At 39.5% G+C, this 23,795-nt stretch overlaps 1 protein-coding gene across 1 annotated transcript; it reads right to left on the minus strand.

Moving 5' to 3' along the window:
• Positions 1-1,537: 1,537 nt before the first annotated feature.
• LOC126977829 (another transcription unit protein) lies at positions 1,538-22,437 on the minus strand. The gene is made up of 11 exons (XM_050826451.1): positions 22,232-22,437; positions 21,983-22,079; positions 20,571-21,092; positions 19,562-19,662; positions 17,621-17,788; positions 15,995-16,161; positions 14,922-15,136; positions 13,195-13,357; positions 7,877-8,092; positions 6,639-6,825; positions 1,538-2,696 (listed from the first exon to the last, which is right to left on the minus strand). Exons 1-11 carry the CDS (start codon positions 22,260-22,262, stop codon positions 2,497-2,499), a joined length of 2,067 nt encoding a protein of 688 aa, XP_050682408.1. The 5' UTR covers positions 22,263-22,437; the 3' UTR covers positions 1,538-2,496.
• Between the last annotated feature and the right edge of the window lie 1,358 nt (positions 22,438-23,795).

Here is a 23,795-nt window from a genome sequence, read left to right on the forward strand (position 1 = left end):
ATACAAAACATTAAAAATAATTATGGTCTTATAGGTTTATAATCAGGTATGAATGCCAGTTACTGGTGCATACACCACTCTCATTGCAAGACACTAATTTAAATACAAAATACAGTTCGACCTACAAATTTAACAAGGATTTTAAGCAGATTACTAACAATAAAAGATACAATATAACGAAGAAATAGTTTGTATGAATATCAACTAACATATTATTATTTACAGACAGAAATGTGCGGTTAGTTGTTTTTTTCAGACTTGTCACTGTGTCATGAAAAATATCAAAATCTTTTATGGACGCGGAAAATCGATAGTACTCAGAACACATCCTTGATAATGGAGAATGTTTAAGGGCATTTGTCCTACTTACTGGTTCCACAAGTATGTTAGTAATCGGATTTCGTGGATATCTATGCGGGATTTTGAAATTTATTTTATCCAGCAATTCACTGCACGCTGTCTGTCCTGATAACAGCTTTTTGAGGAATGTTAGACCCAGGACTAATGACTAGTCCTTAACAATGATAGAGAGAGATTGTCTTCAGTAACCCTTTTGATCGAGACGCTTTCACATAATAAATTGTGTCGGTGTTGTCGCGAAGTGGGAGTGGGAGGCTCCTTTGCACGGGATGCCGGCTAGATTATGGGTACCACAACGGCGCCTATTTCTGCCGTGAAGCAGTAATGTGTAAGTTACTTATTAAGAAAACTTACTGTGTTTCGGTCTGAAGGGCGCCGTAGCTAGTGTAATTACTGGGCAAATGAGACTTAACATCTTATGTCTCAAGGTGACGAGCGCGATTGTAGTGCCGCTCAGTTTTTGGGTTTTTCAAGAATCCTGAAAGGCACTGCATTGTAATGGGCAGGGCGTATCAATTACCATCAGTTGAGCGTCCTGCTCGTCTCGTTCCGTATTGGCATAAAAAAAAATAAAAAAAAAAAATCACTTTCTTCAAAGCAATATTTTTATTATTTCGGAGCAACGCACTTGCGGGTAGGTAGCAACGGCCACGTCCGCAGACTCGTGGTCTACTGCGTAAGTAACCGTGATTGTTTCATTATGACATATCGAGCTGCAACGTCCGTAGGGCATTCTGCCGGACGAACGACGGTAGCTTGTCTATCTAATATGACTAAAAGCGTCATAATCTTCAGGTAAGTCGTACGGGGCAAGTGTGCGCACTTAATCATTAAAACTACCTATGACGAATACTATCTTGACACATTTCATCTGCAGTCCCCCTGAAAATGAGATCTGGAAAGTTTTCGAAACGATAACCCGACAGCTAAATTCATGATAAAAAATCTAATGTAAAAACAAAGTTACAATTACACGCGTTTCAATACTTTAATAAGTGTTTTATTTATTTTCAGTGCAAATATCATAAGCCAATCATCAGAATCATGGTCTAATTGCCCCGACTGTTGTTTTATATGTTATATAGTTGTTTTATATGTTTTATAGTTGTTTTATACCCTGTATTTGTGTATAGTTTAGGCCAGCATAGAAAGGAAATTCAAATAATAAATAAATAACTTATTTGTCAATGTTTATTTCTTAAAACGTTATAAACTAACTATATATGTACACAAAACTTAATATTATTACATGACAAGTGCTTGCTTCATTCAAAAAGATGCGCATACTTCATACTTTAAGGAACATTTCAATTCGGATGGTTGGTGACAGACGGATATTTAGCGGCGAAAAACCGATCAAGTCAGATTTTATTTCTGGAAAATTATCATTAGGGAGTTTTCACGTCCGTCATCTTCCATATATCTCTTTTAGCCTTATTCTTCGCATGATGCCTTTCATTCGTTTCGGGTTAAATTCTAACTATTTTTATGTAACAGCAAACCCAGCTACTTTTTAGCTTGTCAATACCAGTTACTCCTTCAGAGTTCAGTATTGTATTGTATACATGTTCGATAAATGTACTGTATTGAGTGACGCTAAGGCCTAGTTCACACAGCATTACTCAACACGAATTTTTTTCAGATTTCGTTTCGTTAAATACATAGAGGCGCTTAAATCAGTCATAAAATTGTTGACACAAACGTCAAGAAAGCAAAAAACGTTATAATATGATCATGTTTATTAAATATGTACCGAGGTTGTCAGGCAGTTGGGAGAAATTTTAACAGCTTTTGTATAACAAAATTGAATAGCAAACATCCAAACATACATATTTTAAACATGAATAATATGTATTACTAATTAATGTTGTGCAAGAAAAGCCCCTTGAATGGTATACATATCGATGTTTATAAATATTTCGACGCATCGGAGAAAATCTGAAAATATGTCACTCGGGGTGAAATTCATGCGTTTACCGCAGCTATTCGTTTTCTTGCCGTATGAATCGTAGCGAACCAACGAAGTTCGTTCCCAACCCTATTATTTGAACATTAAAAATATAATCAAATTGTTAAGAGAAATAAACCGATTTTATTTTTGCCATGTGAACTATGCCTAATTGACGTCATAGGCGCCTATTCACTATCGCTAGCTGAATGAGACGCGCTGCCACTTTGTTGCGACGCATCATTCGCGTCACCGTCACCTTCAGGGTCGACATCACTGCCCTCATCGTCGGAGTCCTTGAGAGCCTTGGCCCGGTCCAACCGACGAGCGCGACGAGTCTCCAGATCAGATCCGTCCGACTCCGAAGAGTATATCGCTGATGCTGTGCCTGCAAATACAAAATTAATCGGTCAAGCTTCTCTTACTGTTCTAAATGGCACTATATTTCTATACTTTGTATACTTTAGTTATTTCCATAGTATTATGTCCTATGGTATATTGCTATGGGGCAACGCTGCCGATATGAATACAATATGTGCTGCAAAAGAGGGCTACCCGCGCTATTCATAACCTAGTTCCTAAAGAACCATTAAGAGAATTTTATTATAAACATTTTGACTGTTGCATTTCAATATATTCTAGATATTGTTCTTGTATGTTCATGAGCACATTAAGGAATTTGCTAGAAACTTAGACAATCATAATGTTAACACGAGGAACAAACATAAACTTGTTATGCCTACTAGTCGGTTAAGTCGAGTTAATAAGTCTTTTATTGGTCGATGTATATCAATGCATTTACAACATGATCCCAGAAAATGTATAAAATAAATGTGTTATCAAATTTAAAAGAGCTGTTAAAAACGTTTGTTTAGTAAAGGTTGTTATAATATAAATGATTTTCTTAAGGCGATTTCTTTCTTGCAACAGTTCTTTTCAGGTCTGAAACACTATTCACTATTTCGAATCGGTGGTAGTTTTTGCCGTTAAATATGTGATTTTAAATCCTTATTTGAATGAACATATTTCAAATTGAATATTGCGTGATTAACGCCCAATTCTGGATTATATTCCAGTGCTAGCAGTGAATGTGTCAACATACTTCACAAAACAACCGATCAAACATAATATACGGTAAGTGTAACCGTGTACCTTACATACTCTCTTCGCGGCAATTTTTAAATTTTGCAGTTACGTTCTAAAATTGCAATCCAAATACTTACTCTGTCAAAATTTTGCTGTTGCAGTTTATTAGATACAGCCAATAACATTCTACACATATAGAAAAATAACGTCATATAAAACAAAGCCGAAATATGGAACAAGAAAGAAAGAGAGAAATATATTTATTTGTAACAAACACAATATTTACATAATATACTAGAAAAAACATATATACAAAACAAATTACAAATTGTAGTGTTTGCCGCAAATTGGTCACATTTCAGAGTAATGCTAATTACTCACGCAACCAGCGCTGATCTTCCAGTTTTCAACAAGAAACTAGATTGCACTGGTGTCTATAGTTCCCTTTTTTTTTGGTGCTCAAAAATAAATTTCTTTAATTTAGCTTTAAAACAAGTTAACCTCCGCTGGGTCAAATTACACCAATAAGTTTCGACTACTATATTTATACATTACCACATTTACTCCAGTTGTTTAAAATATACTTGGTCAAGGAGCAGCAATGTAGAGCATTTATTCAGATTAGGTTATGTAATATATTGAAGTTATGACCCGATTCGGGCAGTGACAGTTGACACACGACTAAGGAGAAAAGTGTGCTTACATTGTCTTTAAGCACACTTTTGCTGCTCCTTACAGACTGGGAATGTGATGTGTATTTGGATACATCCCAAGGAGGTGCGGTCCTCCCACGATTATGGGATTCTATATAAAATGGATTTAGTTAAACAGAAAGGCCTCAAATCACACTTTGGTCAAAATAAGTGGCGTGTGCGTATACGTCAGAAAAGATGTCTGTTCTCGACGCCTGAGTTTTCTTGAAGGACAGGACCTATCCATCATCTGGCTGCGTGTAGACTGCGATGACCATCCGCGAATCTACGCATGCCTGTATAGGTCCCATAGCGGTAACGCAGAGACTGATCTGCTCCTCGAACACATCCAAATGGCTACAGATTCCGTGTTGGAGCAGATCCCTACTGCAGAAATCGTGTTTTTTGGCGATTTTATTTCCCACCACGCCGAATGGCTAGGCTCACGTACCACCGATCATGCAGGGAGATCTGTTCACGACTTCGCCTTAGCATATGGTCTGACGCAACTGGTTATTGCGCCAACGCGAATCCCAGATGTGCAAGATCATACACCTTCACTGTTGGACTTTCTGTTGACCTCACATCCGGACGGCTACCTAGTTTCCGTTGACCCTCCTCTGGGATCGTCGGACCACTGCCTGATCCGGAGCACCGTGCCGATCACGCGCCTAACACGGCCCCGCTTCTTAGGCTGTCGCCGCGTGTGGCACTATAGGTCAGCAGAGTGGGACGAGATGCGGTGCTTTTTTGCATCCTACCCGTGGAGGCAGATCTGTTTTTCGCTGGGTGATCCAGATGCCGCTGCTGACGCTGTTGCTGATGTGGTACTGCAAGGTATGGAACTCTTCATTCCATCCTCCTCTGTGCCTATCGGTGGCAGGTCCCAACCATGGTTTGACCGCTCCTGCAAAATGGCCTCTCGCCGAAAGCAGGAGTGTTATCAGGCTTGGGTCAATGCGGTGGTATCTAAGGATGTGAATTCCAGCGAACTTAAAAAACACATCAATAATGCCTCCAGGTCCTTCAAAAGAGTTATTGCTGACGCAAAGTCGAAGCACGTTGGCAGAAACTGCCATCCTATGGGCTTCCCGAGAAGTTGTGCAAATGGGTCACTAGCTTTTTGGCTGATCGGAGCATCGAGGTTGTTATCAACGGTGCATGCTCCGACTTAAAACCCATAAACTCTGGTGTCCCGCAAGGCTGTGTGCTATCCCCTACGCTGTTTCTTCTGCATATCAATGATATGCTTCAAATCAGCAATATTCATTGCTATGCAGACAGCACGGGGTATGCTTCCTACACCGGCCGTGACAACATGTCCCGGGATAGCGTCGACGAGAACCGGAACAAACTTGTGTCTGAAATCGAGACTATGCTTTGCAAAGTCTCGGAATAGGGCCGACAAAATTTAGTCCAATTCAACTCCAAGAAGACACAAGTTTGTGCGTTCACCACTAAAAAGTCTCCCTTTGTCGTATCCCTTCGATTCGAGATCACTCCTCTAACTGTCACAGCCTGTATTGGCATACTTGGCGTCGATATATCGAGCGACGTTCCATGGTCACTTGGAACAGAAGGCCAAACTGGCCTCTAAAAAGCTTGGTGTACTCAGTAAGGCGAGACAGTACTTCACTAAAAGCTTCCGCCTGCAACTTTATAAGGCGCAAATTCGGCCTCACATGTAGTACTGTTCTCATCTCTGGGCGGGTGCTCCCCAGTACCAGCTTCTTCCATTTGACCGCATACAACGAAGAGCGGCTCGAATCATCGACGATCAAATCATCGCCGATCGGCTTGATTCTCTAGCATTGCGTAGAGATGTGGGTTCTCTCTGTATCTTCTATAGTATTTATCACGGGGAGTGTTCAGAGGAGCTGTTCGGGTTGATTCCAGCGGCCAAATTCCACCACCGGACATTACGTGCAAAGTACCATCCGCATCACGTAGACGTCTGGCATTCCACAACCGCGTGTTTTGTTCGAAATTTCTTGCCTCGCACAGCCACTTTGTGGAATCAACTACCGGCAGTGGTCTTCCCGAACAGATACGACTTAGGGACCTTCAAGAAAAAAGCATACTCCCACCTTAAAGGCCGGCAACGCATTTCTTGACACACCTGTTGTAGCGGATGTCCATGGGCGGTTGCCTCACCTCTCCCCATCCCGTGAGCCTCTTGCCCGTTTGCCCCCTCTCATATAAAAAAAGAGTAAACGATCTTTTTTTTAATATTTATTAGGATATTTATTATTGATATGGAAGATTATTTAGAGCTGAAACTTCAAACGCCTATAACTCAAAAGTGTCTTTGTGTGGTTTGAGTCCTTCCTGCTTAACTGCAAACAGTAGTCACCTTATAAAATTTGAAAAACAAAATTTACACACACCGAAATAACATTTTTTACAATTTTTGTCTATCCGTCTGACTGTCTGTTTGTTCCGGCTAATCTCTTAAATGGCTTGACCGACTTTGACTCTCTAAAAATAATTTATATGGTAAAACAACGTTTGCCGGGTCAGTTAGTACACAAATACAATTTGAAAGTAGTCACCTTTCTGCCCCTGCTTGTACTTGTTCTTGATGGCGGCGAGGGACACGCCCCCCTCGTCCTCGGAGTCGTCGCGGGCTCCCGCGCGACCTCCTCCGGCTCCCCCGGCGCCTCCGCCCCCTCCCGACCGCCGCTTGGGGCGTGTCGACGCTCGGGACCGCATCGCGGCTCGAAGCTCCATTTCTTCTTTCTGTAAATTAAATTACAGGTATAGTAGGCATGCTGCCAAATAATAACTTAATTTATGGTTTCAATTTATTTATATTTTTATAAAAATACTAGTGGACCCGACAAACGTTGTCCTTTACACACGTCTTAAATTTGAAAATTCGGCCCAGCCGTTAGGAAGAGGTCATTAACATACACATGAGTAGGAGAATTATATTATATGGATGGAATTGAGAATCAAAACTAATCTCAAATTCACTGGAACACTCAAAAAAATCATCAAAATCGGTCCAGCTGTTTAGGAGGTAGTTCAATTGTGAATCTAAATTATAAACCATTCTCGAATCCACCTGAAGACATACAGAAAGTTTCATTATAATCGGTCAAGCCGTTTAGAAGGCGTTCAGTTACAACAGACGGACAAAAGAAATATAAGATTTTTTATTAAAAAACCTTAACATTAGAAAGTCATATTTTATTAACCTTCGCCACAGAAACAATTTTACTTCAAATGGTAAGTACTTTTTTAATGAAAATAAGGGATGACACGATCAAGACGTTCAGATGGTAATTGATACGCCTTAACCATTACTACGCAGTGCCACTCAGGATTCTTGAAAAACCCAAAAATTCTGAGCGGCAAGCAATTGTAGTACTTGCGCTCGTCACCTTGAGACATAAGTTATGTTAATGTTAAGTCTCATTTCCCCAGTAATTTCACTAGCTACGCCGCCCTTCATACCGAAACACAGTAATGTTTACACATTACTGCTTCACGCGGCAGAAATAGGCGCCGATTACTCAACTTGGCCGGCTATTAGGATAATATTTGTTCTTGGTGTAAATTTTGTGTTTATGACGATTTCCAAAAAAAAACACTTTATACACCTACATTACATTGTAAAGAATATATGAGAAGCAAAAAAGGCAACAGTCTCATATTTTCATACTTTCTCTTAATTATAAAGAACGAATGTTTTAAATAAAGCGAATAGTCCTTTACCAGAGCTTGGTATATGTAAATCACCATCACAGTATGTCAAAAAGGGGCCCTAAAGTTTTAAAAACAATACCTTAAGCTGATATTTCCTATCAGCATCCGGATCTGTTCCAACTTGCGACAGGATCTTGATGGCCGACGTCTTCGTTGATCGATCAGCTACCGAGAGCGTCATCTTCCTGTGGGTGAACGAGTCCGTGGAATGCGGCCTGAACGAGAGTTTGGTGCGGAACACTGCCTGCCCTTGTAGACCAGTACCTTGGCGGACGAATAAGTGGTTATGATCACCCTGGAAATGAAAATAAAATAAATTAGAACGCCTGAGCTTAAGCCATCACCATCACCCACTCCACACCAATCTCTTGCAACACGAGAGGAATCGCAGGAGCGTTGCCGGCTGTTAAAGAAGGTGTTTTTATGCTACACATATCGTATCGTATTGGAAACACCGCACAAGGCAGGTAATTCCAGTTTACTAATTTTTCTACTTCTCAACTTTTATCTGTCATTTATACAGCCATGATCAGTACTTTAAGTACATACTTTTTTTTTTTTTTTTTTTTTTTTTTTTTTTTATGGAATAGGAGGACAAACGAGCGTACGGGTCACCTGGTGTTAAGTGATCACCGCCGCCCCCATTCTCTTGCAACACCAGAGGAATCACAAGAGCGTTGCCGGCCTTTAAGGAAGGTGTACGCGCTTTTTTTGAAGGTACCCATGTCGTATCGTCCCCGAAACACCGCACAAGGAAGCTCATTCCACAGCTTTGTAGTACGAGGGAGAAAGCTTCTTGAAAACCGCACTGTGGAGGACCGCCACACATCCAGATGGTGGGGATGATATCCTAACTTGTGGCGTGTCGTGCGATGGTGAAATTCGGCGGCAGGAATCAGGTTAAACAGCTCTTCGGAACACTCCCCGTGATAAATGCGGTAGAAGACACACAATGAAGCGACGTCTCTACGCAACGCCAAGTGATCCAGCCGTTCACAGAGCACTGAGTCCCCGACAATTCGAGCTGCTCTACGTTGCACGCGGTCAAATGGATCGAGCAGATACTGGGGTGCACCAGACCAGAGATGACAGCAATACTCCATGTGTGGCCGGACCTGCGCTTTGTAGAGCGCTAGAATGTGGGCCGGCTTGAAGTATTGCCGTGCTCTATTGATGACGCCCAGCTTCTTCGAAGCCAATTTGGCTTTGCCCTCCAGATGGCCACGGAATTGGCAATCGCTCGAGATTTCGAGACCCAGTATTCCGATACTAGGCGCGGCTTTAAGAGAAGTGTTCTCGAAGAGCGGTGATACGACAAATGGGGTTTTTTTAGTGGTAAACGCGCAAACTTGAGTCTTCTGGGGGTTAAATTGGACAAGGTTCAATTTACCCCATTCCGCGACCTTCTCGAGAGAGGACTCGATAGAAGACACAAGTTTCTCCCGGCACTGGTCGACGATTTCCCGAGAGAGACCTGCATAGCCCGTGTATACGGCATCACCAGTGCTGTCATCTGCATAGCAATGCATGTTGGAGGTGTCCAACATATCATTGATATGCAGAAGAAACAGCGTAGGAGATAGCACACAGCCTTGGGGCACTCCAGCATTCACGGGCTTCGGGTTCGAGCAATATCCGTCGACAACGACCTGTATGCTACGCCCAGTGAGGAAGCTGGAGGTCCACTTGCACAAGCTCTCGGGAAGCCCAAATGATGGAAGTTTTGAGAGGAGCGCCTTGTGCCATACACGATCAAAGGCCTTCGCTATATCCAGGCTAACTGCCAGGCCTTCCCCCTTGCTTTCAATAGCCGCCGCCCATCTATGTGTTAGGTATACCAGAAGATCACCTGCCGACCGTCCATGGCGAAACCCGTACTGTCGGTCGTTGATCAACTGGTGACCCTCTAGGTATACTAAAAGCTGGTGGCTAATTATGCTCTCCATGATTTTGGAGAGCAGGGAGGTGATAGCAATAGGCCTGTAGTTCGCCGGATCCGAACTGTCTCCTTTTTTTTGGATCGGATGGACAAGGGCTGACTTCCATGAGTCAGGGACTACGCCTTTGGAATAAGAGTGCCGGAATAAACGCGTTAGCACCGGCGTCAACTCAGGGGCACACGTTCTAAGCACGATTGGAGAAATGCCATCCGGCCCGCTCGACTTCCTGACATCCAACGAAAACAGAGCTCGCCTTACAGTTTTCTGTCTGAACTGTACTTCAGGCATAGAGCTCTGACACTGCAGGATGGTCGGCGGTGTTTTTCCGTTGTCGTCAAGAGTCGAGTTGGAGGCGAAAAGAGCGCACAGGAGCTCGGCTTTCTCTTTTGCCGTATGGGCCAGGGTGTCATTCCTCATGTGCAACGGCGGCATGGACGGCTGGTTGAAGTTACCAAGAGCAGCTTTCGACAACGACCAGAACTTGCGTGTTCCGGTCGGGTAACTGGAAAGCTGCTCGCCGATTTTGACGACGTGCTTAGACTTCGCACGGGCGATTTGCCGCTTAAAAAATCTGGAGGCACGGTTATATTTCCTCTTAAGAACTTTGCAGTTCGGGTCCTTTGTGCCCAGCGCCGCAACCCAAGTTCGATACGCCTGTTTTTTGCAGTCAGATGCTGCTTTAACTGACGCATCGAACCAGGGCTGTGATCTGCCACCGATCGGTACTACAGAGCTTGGTATAAAAATATCCATGCCCTGCAGTATCACATCGCCTACTGCAATGGCGCAGGCACTAGGATCATCCGAAGAGAAACAAACCTTGCCCCAAGGGTAGGATGCAAAAAAGGAACGCATCCTATCCCAATCTGCTGACTTGTAGTGCCAAACGCGGCGGGTCGCTGGTGGTCTGCGACGTTGGCGTCGGATAGGCACTACACTCCTGACCAGGCAATGGTCGGACGTTCCAAGAGGAGCGTCGACAAAGACCTGGTAACCATCGGGATGTGTAGTCAGCAGAAGATCTAATAAGGACGGCATGTGGCTATCCACATCCGGGAGCCGCGTTGGCGACTCAACCAATTGGGACAGACCATACGCCAATGCAAAATTATGCACAGATCGCCCTGCGTAGTCTGTGGTACGTGATCCAAGCCATTCGGCATTGTGCCCGTTGAAATCACCCAAGACCACGATTTCAGCGGAGGGGATCTGTGCAAGCACGACGTCAATTGCAGCTTGAACGCAGCCCATGAGATGATCGGTTTCTGCGTTACCACTATGGGACCTGTAGACACACGCATAGATACGGACGCGGTCGCCTAAATCTACGCGGAGCCAGAGAGTAGACAGGTCCCTACCCTCAAAATTGCCGAGACGGCGACAGCAGATATCCTCCCTAACGTACACACAAACCCCGGCATGAGGCAAAAAGTTGTGCTCAATTTTGTACCCGGGGTACGTTAAATATGACGTATCGCTAGGTCGAGATATCTGCGTCTCCGTAAGGAAACACAAGGCCGGCTGCGCCGTCTCAAGGTGGTGGTGGACGGTGATTAAATTGGAGTGAATTCCCCTGATATTGCAAAAGTCCACGTTGAGCGTGGAGCGGGGTGCCGTGGTGTTACTGCCTCGTTTGTCCTCGGTCATGCGCGGTTCAGTGCCCACCCCAGAATACGAAGGGCGGCCCGAGCGAGAGTGCTCGGGGAGGGATTCTCCGGCTCTGGTAGAGCTGGTACCCTCCTGGGGTAATATCTTTTTACGGACCGCTCTCATAATTTGTGTGGGGGGGGGGAAGGGATGGCCTCCGGCCCTCGACACTAACCTATGCGAAACATAGCGGCACTAGGCCGCTACTTCACGCCGGTATTCTGTGCGAGTGTGGTAATTAACCCGGACGAGTCTGGCCCGATTGTGCTGACGTCATAAGACGGCAGCGTGACTCTCCCACTTCTAAAAAGCCCTTAGTCGCCTCTTACGACACCCATGGGCCTGGGACTCCCCTATTCTTTTTACGCCCCGGAGAAAGTACAGGGCAAATATATATATACTTTATTGAGTCTTTGAAAAAATGTAAACTCTATGGTCTAAAAGCATAGTTTACCGTACTATAATGTCACCAAAACAGCACCGTGTTTTTGGTGCCACAGACAACTAAATCTCGGTAACGTATGGTATTTACATAGAAATATTGGCTAATACATAGTACATACATAATATTTCCATGTTCAAGTCATTAGACTAGGTAAATATTTTAATGTAAGCTAAAGAAAAAATATATTTTAATATAATTTACCAAGATGCTGCTAGGTATATTCTGTTATTTTCACATTTCCCGCCTGTTTTTTTATGCAAAACAGGGACGAGGCGAGCGGGACGTTCAGCTGATGGTAATTGAAACGCCCTGCCCATTACAATGCAGTGCCGCTCAGGCTTATTGAAAAACCCAAAAATTCTGAGAGGCACTACACCTGCGCTCGTCACCTTGAGACATAAGATGTCAAGTCTCATTTGCTCAGTAATTTCACTAGCTACGGCGCCCTTCAGACCGAAACACAGTAATACTTACACATTACTGCTTCACGGCAGAAATAGCGGTATATAGGGCCGTTGTGGTACCCATAATCTAGCCGGCATCCGGTGCAAAGGAGCCTCCCACCGCCTTGGCTGTATGCGTGTATCTTTGCCATTCCTTGGAGCAAAAATAAAACCACTCACCAGAGATAATAGAACCCTATGTATACAATACATTAAGCTACAGCTCGAAAACTTGTGGTATTTGTTCGATTAATTTTTGTTTCATTTAAAATATAGATTACTAATGGGGTAATTATTAATGGGGTGTGTAAAACTGCACTTACATGTTCTGCTAGTACAAAAACCTCAAACACACACATACTCACGCCATGTTCCCGTAGGGGTAGGCAGAGACAATAGAATGCCACTTGCTTCTATCCTTACAAACTTCAAGCGATTCCTCTACATTTATAACTCTTTTCATACATGCTGGCCGGTTGCGGGTGCTTAGTACCTTTCCTTTTCTCAAAACGTCCCCAATTTGGTCGACCTGCCCACACACACTTGTTGGCTTATATATTTGATGCTTCATTCTTTCTTCACTCATTCGCTCCACGTGTCAAAGCAACATCTTTTTTCAGGCCACAGCGTGCTCATATTACCGCATTCAGAATTCTATCAATCAGTCTCACCCCACACATACTACGCAGTGATCGCATCTCAAATGCGTTAATTCTGCTTTTATGCTTCTTCTGCCATACCCAACTCTCAGTACCGTACATTAACGTCGCGACAAGCACTCCATTATGGGCAGCCATTCGCACCTCTTTTGGCACAGCCTGGACGTTCATAAAGGCATGCAGTGCTCCATACACAGTTTCTCGCAGTCACTCTCCTTTCAATGTCTCCTTCATATCTTCCGTCTCTTATGAATTTAACTTACATGTAAGGGTTGCTTGTAAACATCGAATATTTCAGATCCCAGGTGCAAAGACATGCTGCCATCAGACCACTTCACCATCCTGGCGTTGGACTCCTTCACTGCGTTCCCCTCCTTGTCGAACGCTGTACGCCATCTTATTGTGTTCTCTACCTTTAACTTGAGCCTGAAAATGGAACCAATATTTTCTAAAGCATCTCAATATTTCCTCTATGGTTAAGTCAAAAATTCGTTACCCGCGGGGAAATATTATATGAGGTATCAGTGCAATCGGAGTTGCAATAACCGGATTTAAGCGAGGCATAGGGATTCACAAATACTCAATATCGATGGTAATATTATGAAAAACGTTACAAAGGTCTGTGTTGTTACACCAGTGATTTTTTTTATAATAATTAGGGACGAGACGAGCAGGACGTTCAGCTGATGGTAATTGATACGCCCTGCCAATTACAATGCAGTGCCGATTAGAATTCTCGAAAAACCCAAAAATTCTGAACGACACTACAATTGCACTCGTCACCTTGAGACAAGATGTTAAGTCTCATTTGCCCAGTAATTTCACTAGCTACGGCGCCCTTCAGACCGAAACACACAGTAATACTTACTTATTACTGCTTCATGGCAGAAATAGGCGCCGTTGTGGTACCCATAATCTAGTTGGCATCCTGTGCAAAGGAGCCTCCCACTGGTATGGTGATTTAACATGTTCCAGTTATTAAATCTTTATGTAACTGGGAGACATTAAGCACTAGGGCTAAGTAGAGAAAACTTACGCATTCCAACCAGGACACCAGCCGTTCCCAATATTCAGTCTATCTCCGGTTGTGGCCTACTTGAGATAAAAATCGTAACTATCGTTGACTTTTCTGTCCCAATAAACTTGTCGACAGTAACTCGCCGTATCCGTACATGCTGTCTGTCAATGGGAAGACATATAGCCTCACCAGCGATAGAAGTTTGTATGGAAATTGCAATTCACGCGTGCCAATATAAGGCGATAAGAATGACTTATCGGGTATATTGGGACAGCTTCAAAGTACTGACAAATAGTAATTTATCGCTATCTGTAGATAGTATATTGGGAACGGCCGTACGTGGCACTATAGATTAAACAAACACCTCTCAATCTTAAGTCTCAGAGATTGCAGAGCGTGTAGATTCTGTAATAGTGCAGATGAAACCCCGTTACCCCGTCTCTGAATGTGGTCCTTTAATGCGTAAACGCAGCATCTCTTTGGGAAGTCTAATTCTTCAACCACTTGAGATACGTCAGCTCAAAAGCAAAAGATATAATAATAAGATTCACGAAAAGAATCAATCTTAGCAGTGGCTATCACAATAGATCACATTGGTCGCAGTGAAACAGGGCTGCACTGAAAGAGCATTATTCTATAGGGTTGTACAACGGTACACTATGCCCAATTATTTAATGCGTCTCGACATCGTAACATTCGACAAATATTCCATGGGCAAACAGTGTTTGATATAAGTATAATAAATTACTAATCAGGAAGATCACCAATATTTTATGCTTATAACATGTAGAGAAATATTTGAATATTCAAAAAAATTCGAATTTAAAACTTATTACAAATTATGAAATGTATAAATAGCTTGCTATATAATACTTAAAATCATGTGGTTCCATTGACATAGAACTATTGAACTATACACTAACTTGACTATATAATGTGGTAACTAAAGGCTGATTGTAATGTTCTTCTTACCTAGCTCTGCCCTCTTCATCCAGAGTCTCTTCTTCATCAATCTCATCCTCGTAAGTATTAGGGTCATACGGCCTGGTTTCCACAGACAAAAAGTTAGGCAACTTCACAAAGTGCAGCTCCTTGCCAAGCTCCGTCCATATCTTGGGCATGTCAACGTCGATACGAGTCTCTGGTATCTCCTGTTCTTCTTCTTCTTCAGGTTTCTCGCGAGCATCCTAAGTGGAAAAACATTTCGAGGATTAGTCGAAGTTATTTTGGTTATGTATATTGAATGGATAAAATTATTTCAACTAATTATATATCCTCCTTAGAAGAGAGACATATATTAGAAGATGGATCAATTACTAATTAATACCATATATTTTTTTATGAAAATAAGGGACGAGACGAGCAGGACGTTTAGGTGATGATAATTGTTACTCTCTACCCATTATAATGGAGTACCGTTCAAGATTCTTGAAAAACCAAAACATTCTGAGCGGAACTACAATTGCGCTCGTCACCTTGAGACATAAGATGTTGAGTCTCATTTGCCCAGTAATTTCACTAGCTATGGCACCCTTCAGACCGAAACACAGTAATGTTTGCACATTACTGCTTCACGGCAGAAATAGGCGCCGTGTATGCTGTTGTTGCAGCATAAGTAACCGCTTTAAAAACAGGTAAAAATTTTGCGATGTCTTACATTTTTGCGTTCGTGACGCACCTTCTACTGAGCTTCTATCGAGCTAGATTCGGAGGAACTGAATCCTAGGCAGGAAAAGGGACGGAATTTACGGTTAGTGGTTATAATCTTAGCGTTAAGAAGTTCGATGAATTCTGAAATACAATTCACACAATTTTTCAGATTAAAATAAATTTTCACATAAATGCCTTCACAGATTTTGTTGAGTCCAAGTCTACCTCAAGAGTTGACTACAAGAAAGGCAAAAATAAAAAAAAATCACATTTTTTGTAACCGCTAATATTTATATCGAATTCAACAGCGCCCGTTATTTTATTATTATTAGACATAATATAAGATAGAAGAGAATCCAGACTCATAGATTTAAATCCATATCTTTTTAACTTACCTCATCACCGCTGGCTTTCGCTTCATCGCCAGAGCGCCTCTCATCATCAGACTTTGCTTGGCTTCGACTGCGTGATCTCGACCGTGATCGGGACCTATCTGATCGCTTTTCCTTGTCTTCATCAGAACTAATATCGGACGCATCACCGAAAAGTGCGTCAGCAGTAACTGAAAGAATATAATATCATGGCCATAATAATAATAATAATAATAATAATAATAATAATATAGTTATTTGCAAAAAACATAGTATACAATGGTGTTTAAATTTAAATAAATAATAAGAGCTTATATGTTTTGCCAGCACTATTCCTAGCATGCAAATATTTAAACAAAATGAATATCAGAATTTCATTTCCATAAATTCCTTAACACTATAAAAATTATAACCATTTAGCCAACTATACAGCTTATTCTTAAATAATCTAGAATTTAATTTTTTTATGCTACTCGGTAACTTATTATAAACACGAACACAATTACATACACAACTTTTATTATATTTATTAATTTTTGGAACATCGTGAAAAACGAGTCTTTGTGGATCACGTCGGTTCCGCGGATTTAGATCATTAGCTGATTTAAACAATTCTTTATTTTTTTTTACAAACATACATATCTCGAAGATGTAAATCATATATCTTTGCACTGATTTTGAGAAACCATACCATTTTTAAATTCAATTTGATATAAGTTTCTTGTGCCCATTCTTCGCAGGTCTGAGGCATATATGCATTCTATTTTACTGAGGAAACCTTTTTGGAATGGGTGCTAGGTTTTGAATGTCAATAAGTGATATTTTATATATAATTTTACGACCATATAGCCGAATGGTTAGTGACCCTGACTACTGAGCTAGAGGTCCCGGGTTCGAATCCCGTAGGTGCAATCATTTATATGATGAATACGGATGTTTGTTACCGAGTCATGGATGTTATGTATTTATGTATGTTTAAGTAAATATATTGTATTAAATACATCGTTGTCTTGTACCCATAGTACAGGCTATGTCTAGGAGCAAGATAATTTGTGTTATATTATATCTTATTTTTAATAAAATATTTAAATTTGATCAAATACGCTATAGAACTTTGAACTACCGCTAGTCAGTAAGAAAACAAACTGTAAGTTATTCAACATAATTAATAAATAAATCAAAGGAGTTCATTTGCATTGAACATTTGACATGACTGTCCACTTGTCTGTGGTGTTAATATTAAAAAGAGTGTGTGTGCACTTATGTATGCACGATAGATACACACTTCTTTGGCCTAACAAAACAAAAATCCTTAAAATTATTTATTCCTCGTACTATTCTACGTTTGTAGAAAGAACAATATTGTAAAAATCTTGCAACGATGGCTTTGATAATTTATTATTAAATAACGAATATGGCTGTACGGGCTTGAACCCTTTGCCTATCCTAATAATGTACGAAGAAACCAAAAAAAAATAACGAATGTCGCAAACGTCAGAAAATTTTAGGAACCAACTCACCCTGTTACTTTTGTGATACAGTGATGCGCGCGCATCTTATAATATCACTCTCATCATTTTTTCATAACGCGCCTAAAGAAGTATAAATTCAAAAAATAGGATCTGTTTAAATACATATAAATTCAAATACCATTATCACCCTTCTCCTGATTCTCTTCATCAGAATCCTCCAGTTTCTTCGTCTTCTTCTTTGGTTTGCCACTCGCATCTGAATCGCTGCCCGAGCCCTTGCGTTTCGAAATCTTCTCTTCTCCATCACTTTCAGAGTCGGACAGTACTTGCCTTTTCTTTTTCTCTTCTGAAATATCATCAATATAATAAAAAAAAATGTTATTTTAACTCAGGTAGAGGGATATGAGGATATAGATTGACTGAACTTTAAAGATAATATAATAATAATATTTACATAATTTTATACAAATTATCTAGCCCCAAACTAGGCATAGCCTATACTATGTGTGCAAAACAATAATATATTTAATACAGTATATATTTATTTAACATACATAAATGTACATCCATCACTCGGAAACAAACATCCATATTCTTCAAATAAATGTTAGCACCTACCGGAATTCGAACTCGAGACCTCCAGTTCAGTTGTCAGCATCACTAACCACTGGGCTATATGAGTCGCCATAATATATATATCTATAGAGCTGAATTTTCTATAAATTCAACTAGTTTGTAAGGTTTACTTGATCACAAAGGAAAATAATCAATTGTGCTTAAAACATAAATTCTATTTAAAAAAAGAACTAGTCTGCTGTTGTTAAATTTAAAGTTATCTTTTATATTTATGGGTTTATCAAAGCATAATTGTGTTGATAGCTAGCTTAATGCCTTTGTTTGTGTTTTTTTTATGGAATAGGAGGACAAACGAGCGTACGGGTCACCTGGTGTTAAGTGAACACCGCCGCCCACAATCTGTTGCAACACCAGAGGAATCATAGGAGCGTTGCCGGCGTTTAAGGAAGGTGTACGCGCTTTTTTTTAAGGTACCCATATCGTATCGTCCTGGAAGCACCGCACAAGGAAGCTCATTCCACAGCTTTGTAGTACGTGGAAGAAAGCTCCTTTAAAACCGCACTGTGGAGGACCGCCACACATGCAGATGGTGGGGATGATATCCTAACTTGTGGCGTGTCGTGCGAAGGTGGAATTCGGCGGCAGGAATCAGGCTAAACAGCTCTTCGGAACACTCCCCGTAATAAATGCGGTAGAAGACACACAATGAAGCGACATCTCTACGCAACGCGTTTGTTATAGTGTATGTAGGTATGTGGGTTGATGCATCTAATATATTCGGTAGTTTATGTGATTTTTATCCTAATTTTACCTAAGCTATGAATAATAAATGCACTGATATGTCATCATACTATGCAGCACCTGTTAAAGGTGCAGCACCATTTATTATATATTCGATTGTAATATTCCACAATGTGCCCCTGTATTATTTGGGTTTAAAAAGAACGATCACAAACTTTTTTGACGACCGAGTTGTTAGCGATCCTACCTACAAAGCTAGAGGTCCCGGGTTCGAATCCCGGTAGGTGCAAGCATTTATATGATGAATGTGGATGTTTGTTTCCGAGTCATGGATGTTTAAATGTATTTATGTATGTTTATATGAATTTATGTATGTTTAAGTAAGTATATTGTATTAAATATATCATTGTCTTGTAACTCATAACACAGGCTATATATGCTTAACTTGGGACAAGATAATTTGTGTAAGAAAAGTGTGTCGAACTAGATACAATAATATCAACATACTTTCTTTTCACAAAAAGGCAATAGGCAAACATAACACACTAAGTGGAGACAGTTGTTAGATAAATGTAACCATAATAGTTTGCTGTAGAGAGCTGGTGCATGAGTGCAAGCACATGTTATTTGGCAGACAGTCAGGAAGGCTCTCCTGAAATGGCCTCTATATGTCCATACAGTTACATCTCATTAAAAAAAAATTACCATAAAGGAGATTATTAATATAAATAAGATAAATCCTGACATTACTCAAATCTCAACCCACATGAAGATTCCTGCCAAATATACAAATAAAACTTACCTTTTCCTTCAGAAGCATTGGAACTCTTGGATCTAGAACGAGATCGGCTCTTTGACTTTGATTTGCTCCTAGACCGAGATTTCGAAGGCCTTGATCCAGACCTGAGTGACAAAATTGTAAAAAAGAACTTAACAGCAAGTAGCACTTTGCCAATGTGAAACAGTAAGGTGCTTTTCCCCTTGCTGGTCCATATCCAATCCCAGTTGCAATGTGAAACAGCCCTTAAGTATATGAACAGTGGTTTCTTATGAAAATTTATTAGAAAACCTTACCTTCAGAAATATTCATCTTCCCATTACAAATAGATTGCTCAATTGGCAGATATATACCAATATAGAGATATATACCAATATAGAGATATATACAGTATCAAACTAGCACATATGAAATAAATGTAGGTACATACTTGTTAGCATATTTGCTGACGATATACCAAAAATTAAAAAAATGCGTGCATTGGTCAATTATTCAATGAACTTGAATATTTCAATATCATAAGGCGTTGTTGCCGGTTTGCCGTTCAAAAGTGAATAACAGCGCTACCAAAGAAAAGCCGCCTCAGTGTCTTGATACATGTATTTTATAGCCTAAAAAATTGGTTGGATTTGGTCTGGCCGAACCATCTGGCAGTTATGAAATAATAGAGTATGTATAAATATCAAAATAATGCAACTATTTTTTTTTGAAGCGACGATAAACAATCATACAAGTCACCTTATGCTAAGTGATCACCACTATCCGCATTCTCTTGGAACACCAGAGCCACACTTTTCATTTCAGATGAAACCTAAGAATTGATAAAATTTCACTCTGTTTGCACCGAAAAATCTATCAGCATAATATTATTGAGATTTGTGTTGTAAACCTTGTCTATAGATTGATATTCTACAATATTTTTATAACTGAAATTTTGTGTGAGTTAAACTTTTTTATTTCTTATATTTTTGGATAAGCATATTGGCAAAATTAATTTTGTCAGTGTTATGTGTAATAAAAAATAAAGACTTACCGTGACCGGCTCTTAGATTTCTCCTTTCCTTGATCATCATCATCTATCATGAGATTTGGGGAATTAGACCTAGACGAGCCTGACCCAGACCTTGATCTGGATTTTCTACTTTTTGGACTCTCACTACCGGACCTGGACCTACTTTTAGCTTTAGGACTTGGAGAGTGTGATCGAGATTTTGGGCTAGCAGAACGCGACTTTGGACTCCTGGATCCTGATTTAGGACTCTGAGGTCTGGATTTTGGACTGTCTGACCCAGAACGACTTCCTGATCTCGAACGAGCACTGCCTGAATTGCTTCTAGACCTTGATCTGGATTTAGAAGTTCTGTTTGGGCTGCCAGATACTTGAGATTTAGGGCTTGATGATCTTGATTTGTTGCTTTGAGCAGATCTCGACCTATTTGATCCTGCTGGAGAATTTGATTTACTTCTTGAGGCATTTGATGATCTATGTGACTGTGTGGATTGGTTGGATTTTGGTGACTCACTACCAGATTTTGCTGGACTACGAGATCCTGATCTGTAAAAAAGAAGCATTATAGTAAAAAGAAAGCACTCATATATGTTATATCAGGCCTGTCTCACTCCCTGTGTACGTATAGAAATCGTAAGAACATGCGGCAGCTACTACAGAGTAGGCCAACCAGCAGAGACTCACGAACGAGCAGTGACACAAGCGACTTTTGTTGTCACCTACTTCTCAGATCCAACTAATATTTTAAAAATGGAGAAACAGAAATAAATCAAAGCATATTAAACAATATAGATATCAATCATAGCAACACAAATTTAAATTTTTTAAGCTTCCTAAAGACATTGAAACAATCTAATTTAAAGTGATTATTTATTATAATTTAATTACCATTCATGATAGTTACCTATTTATTACCTATAATCAAATCAAATCAAAATCAGTTTATTCAAGTAGGTCATGAAAATCACACTTATGAATGTCAAAAAAAATAATATATTTTTCTTATTGAATCTACCGCTACTTCGTAAAGGGTTGAGCTAATGAGAAGAAGTAGCAAGAAATTCATTGCCACTCTTTTATATCAAGATTTACAGATCATTTCAATTACAATATAATATGTAAAATGATGCAAAAAAACACACTCAAACGTCAAATAGTCAATGTCTTACACGAGTAAGCCAAAAAAATAAATGTAAGTTAATACAAAAGTTAGAAAAGCCATATTAATAAATAAGTTAATAATATCTCCCAAAAAATTCCAATTATTTGATTTCATACCTATTTAAATTAAAGAAAAAACTGAGCTATTTTTGTAAGAGACCTTATTCTCGGTAGGTACAGTTTTAGCTAAAGAAGTCAACCCTAAGGTTGTCAGAAGAGATAACAGTCATGTGATAGAAAGAGAGGAAAAGGAATTTATACTCTACTATACATACCTAGATCTACTTCCTTCTTTCCCAGAAGGTGCAGGACTAGGGCTCTTACTTCTGCTTCCACTTGAGGCACTATCAGAATCAGAACCGGTATCTGTATCTAAAAAAATTCTACACATTGAAGATTTGGACAAATTTAAACAATATTATAATATATGAAACCAATTAAAACTAAATATGTATTAAGTAAAAATTACAGAAAATAAAAAGTATTAAACACGACATGTGAAAAGTGGCAATCAAAACACTTACCCTTAGTGCTATACTGTACAGTAGGCGCCATAACTAACAGTTAAAACTAAGTTTGAGCAGAATTAAATTTATCCGGACTTTATTTGATATTATTTTCAATTCATAAATATAACATTTCATCAGCAAACAGTAAACGCAAAACAAATGATGTATTTTAGTTTACACTTTTGGTATGTATTGGTTGGAGTTTACAGTTTACACTTGCGTTACACTTGACAGTAAATTTCAACTTGACAGTATGACACTGTGGCTTATTTTTATACCTTTGACAATGGCTGCATGTCTCTCTCTGCCTTTGCCTTTCCTATAAATAACGGGAAGAAATAAAAAAAATATATATTTATGGCTCGGCTAGTGAGAATTTTATCCCTATTGAGTATTAAAGTTAATACTAATGAGACGAATTAGTTGCCCTGCGCGTATATCCGAAAGGCAAATAATCTTGCAAGTGTTAGAACATTTTAGTTAGAACGTGTTAGCAATAATCTTATAGGTTTTTAAAGAACTTTCTTCCACGTACGACGAAGCTGTGGAATTAGCTTCCTTGTGTTATGCGTAACGACATGGGTAACTTGAAAAAAATCGCCTACACTTTTTTAAAGGGTCGGCCATACTCTTATGATTCCTCTGGTATTGCAGGAGAATGTTGGCGGTGGTGATCACTTCCATAAAAAAATAAAATCAATGAGAATATCTTCAACAACTTGCTTATATTGTTGTGGTTAATATATTATACAAGGTACCAATTTCGAAGTCAGTATAATGAATATGTTATTTTTTTATTTAGTTTATAATTTTATTGTGTTTTTTACTTTAAAACTATAACCTTAAAACAGAAACTTAACATTAATATGATTATCATACGATTCTCTTTGAGATCTTTTATAACAGAAAAAACATTGGATGTACTAATACCAATTAAATTCTATTTTCTGCATTTTTAAATTATGTTTAATTTTACGAATTAATGTGAGAAAATATAAATTAAAATAACTTTAAAATTACGTAGTAAAAGTAAGTTAGTAGCTTTCACTATTTTAAATTCAGCAGAAATAAAAGAGCATCATAGACGTGTCTATTTTTGGAAGATTATCTGAGTGTGCTTTAACATAGCTACTTTCAGTCATTGTAAATAATAATTATGTAGATCATTGAATAATAAAAAACCAACATCAAAATTTAATATATCGCTAACCACCGAAAATAATATCTAGGAACCATACCATTGCATAAGTTTATCTTAGATTTTGACGTCACACTGCGCTTCAGCCAATAGTACTGCGTTTCAATGTTTTACATTTCGCGCGTATTTATTGCACTTTTGTTAATTTAATATTTATTATTTAGCAAAAATTTTAACAAGATAACTATTTAAAATAAAGTTAATAATAATAATGATTAGAAAAATAACATTTGAACTAAATATAAAATATACATATATAAAACATACACCTTATTCTGTCTATGTTCACTAGTACCTCGCCTCAGCAATAACTCTTTTGGGAGATTTAGAGTTTCATGATTGCAGTGTTTTTTAAATTCGCTGGGATTTTCATCCTTCGGT

The sequence above is a fragment of the Leptidea sinapis genome, chromosome 46 (genome assembly GCF_905404315.1).
Source record: "Leptidea sinapis chromosome 46, ilLepSina1.1, whole genome shotgun sequence".
Taxonomy (NCBI): Eukaryota; Metazoa; Arthropoda; class Insecta; order Lepidoptera; family Pieridae; genus Leptidea; species Leptidea sinapis.

Bases quoted from the DNA above. Each gene is read 5' to 3' on its own strand.
- LOC126977829 (XM_050826451.1), bottom strand. From the start codon at position 22,262: ATGGCGCCTACTGTACAGTATAGCACTAAGG. The intron at 21,093-21,982 runs GTATGTATAGTA...TCTTTTTTACAG, and splicing joins AAAGAAGGAAGTAGATCTAG to ATCAGGATCTCGTAGTCCAG. The intron at 2,697-6,638 runs GTGACTACTTTC...TTGTATTTGCAG, and splicing joins GTACAAGCAGGGGCAGAAAG to GCACAGCATCAGCGATATAC.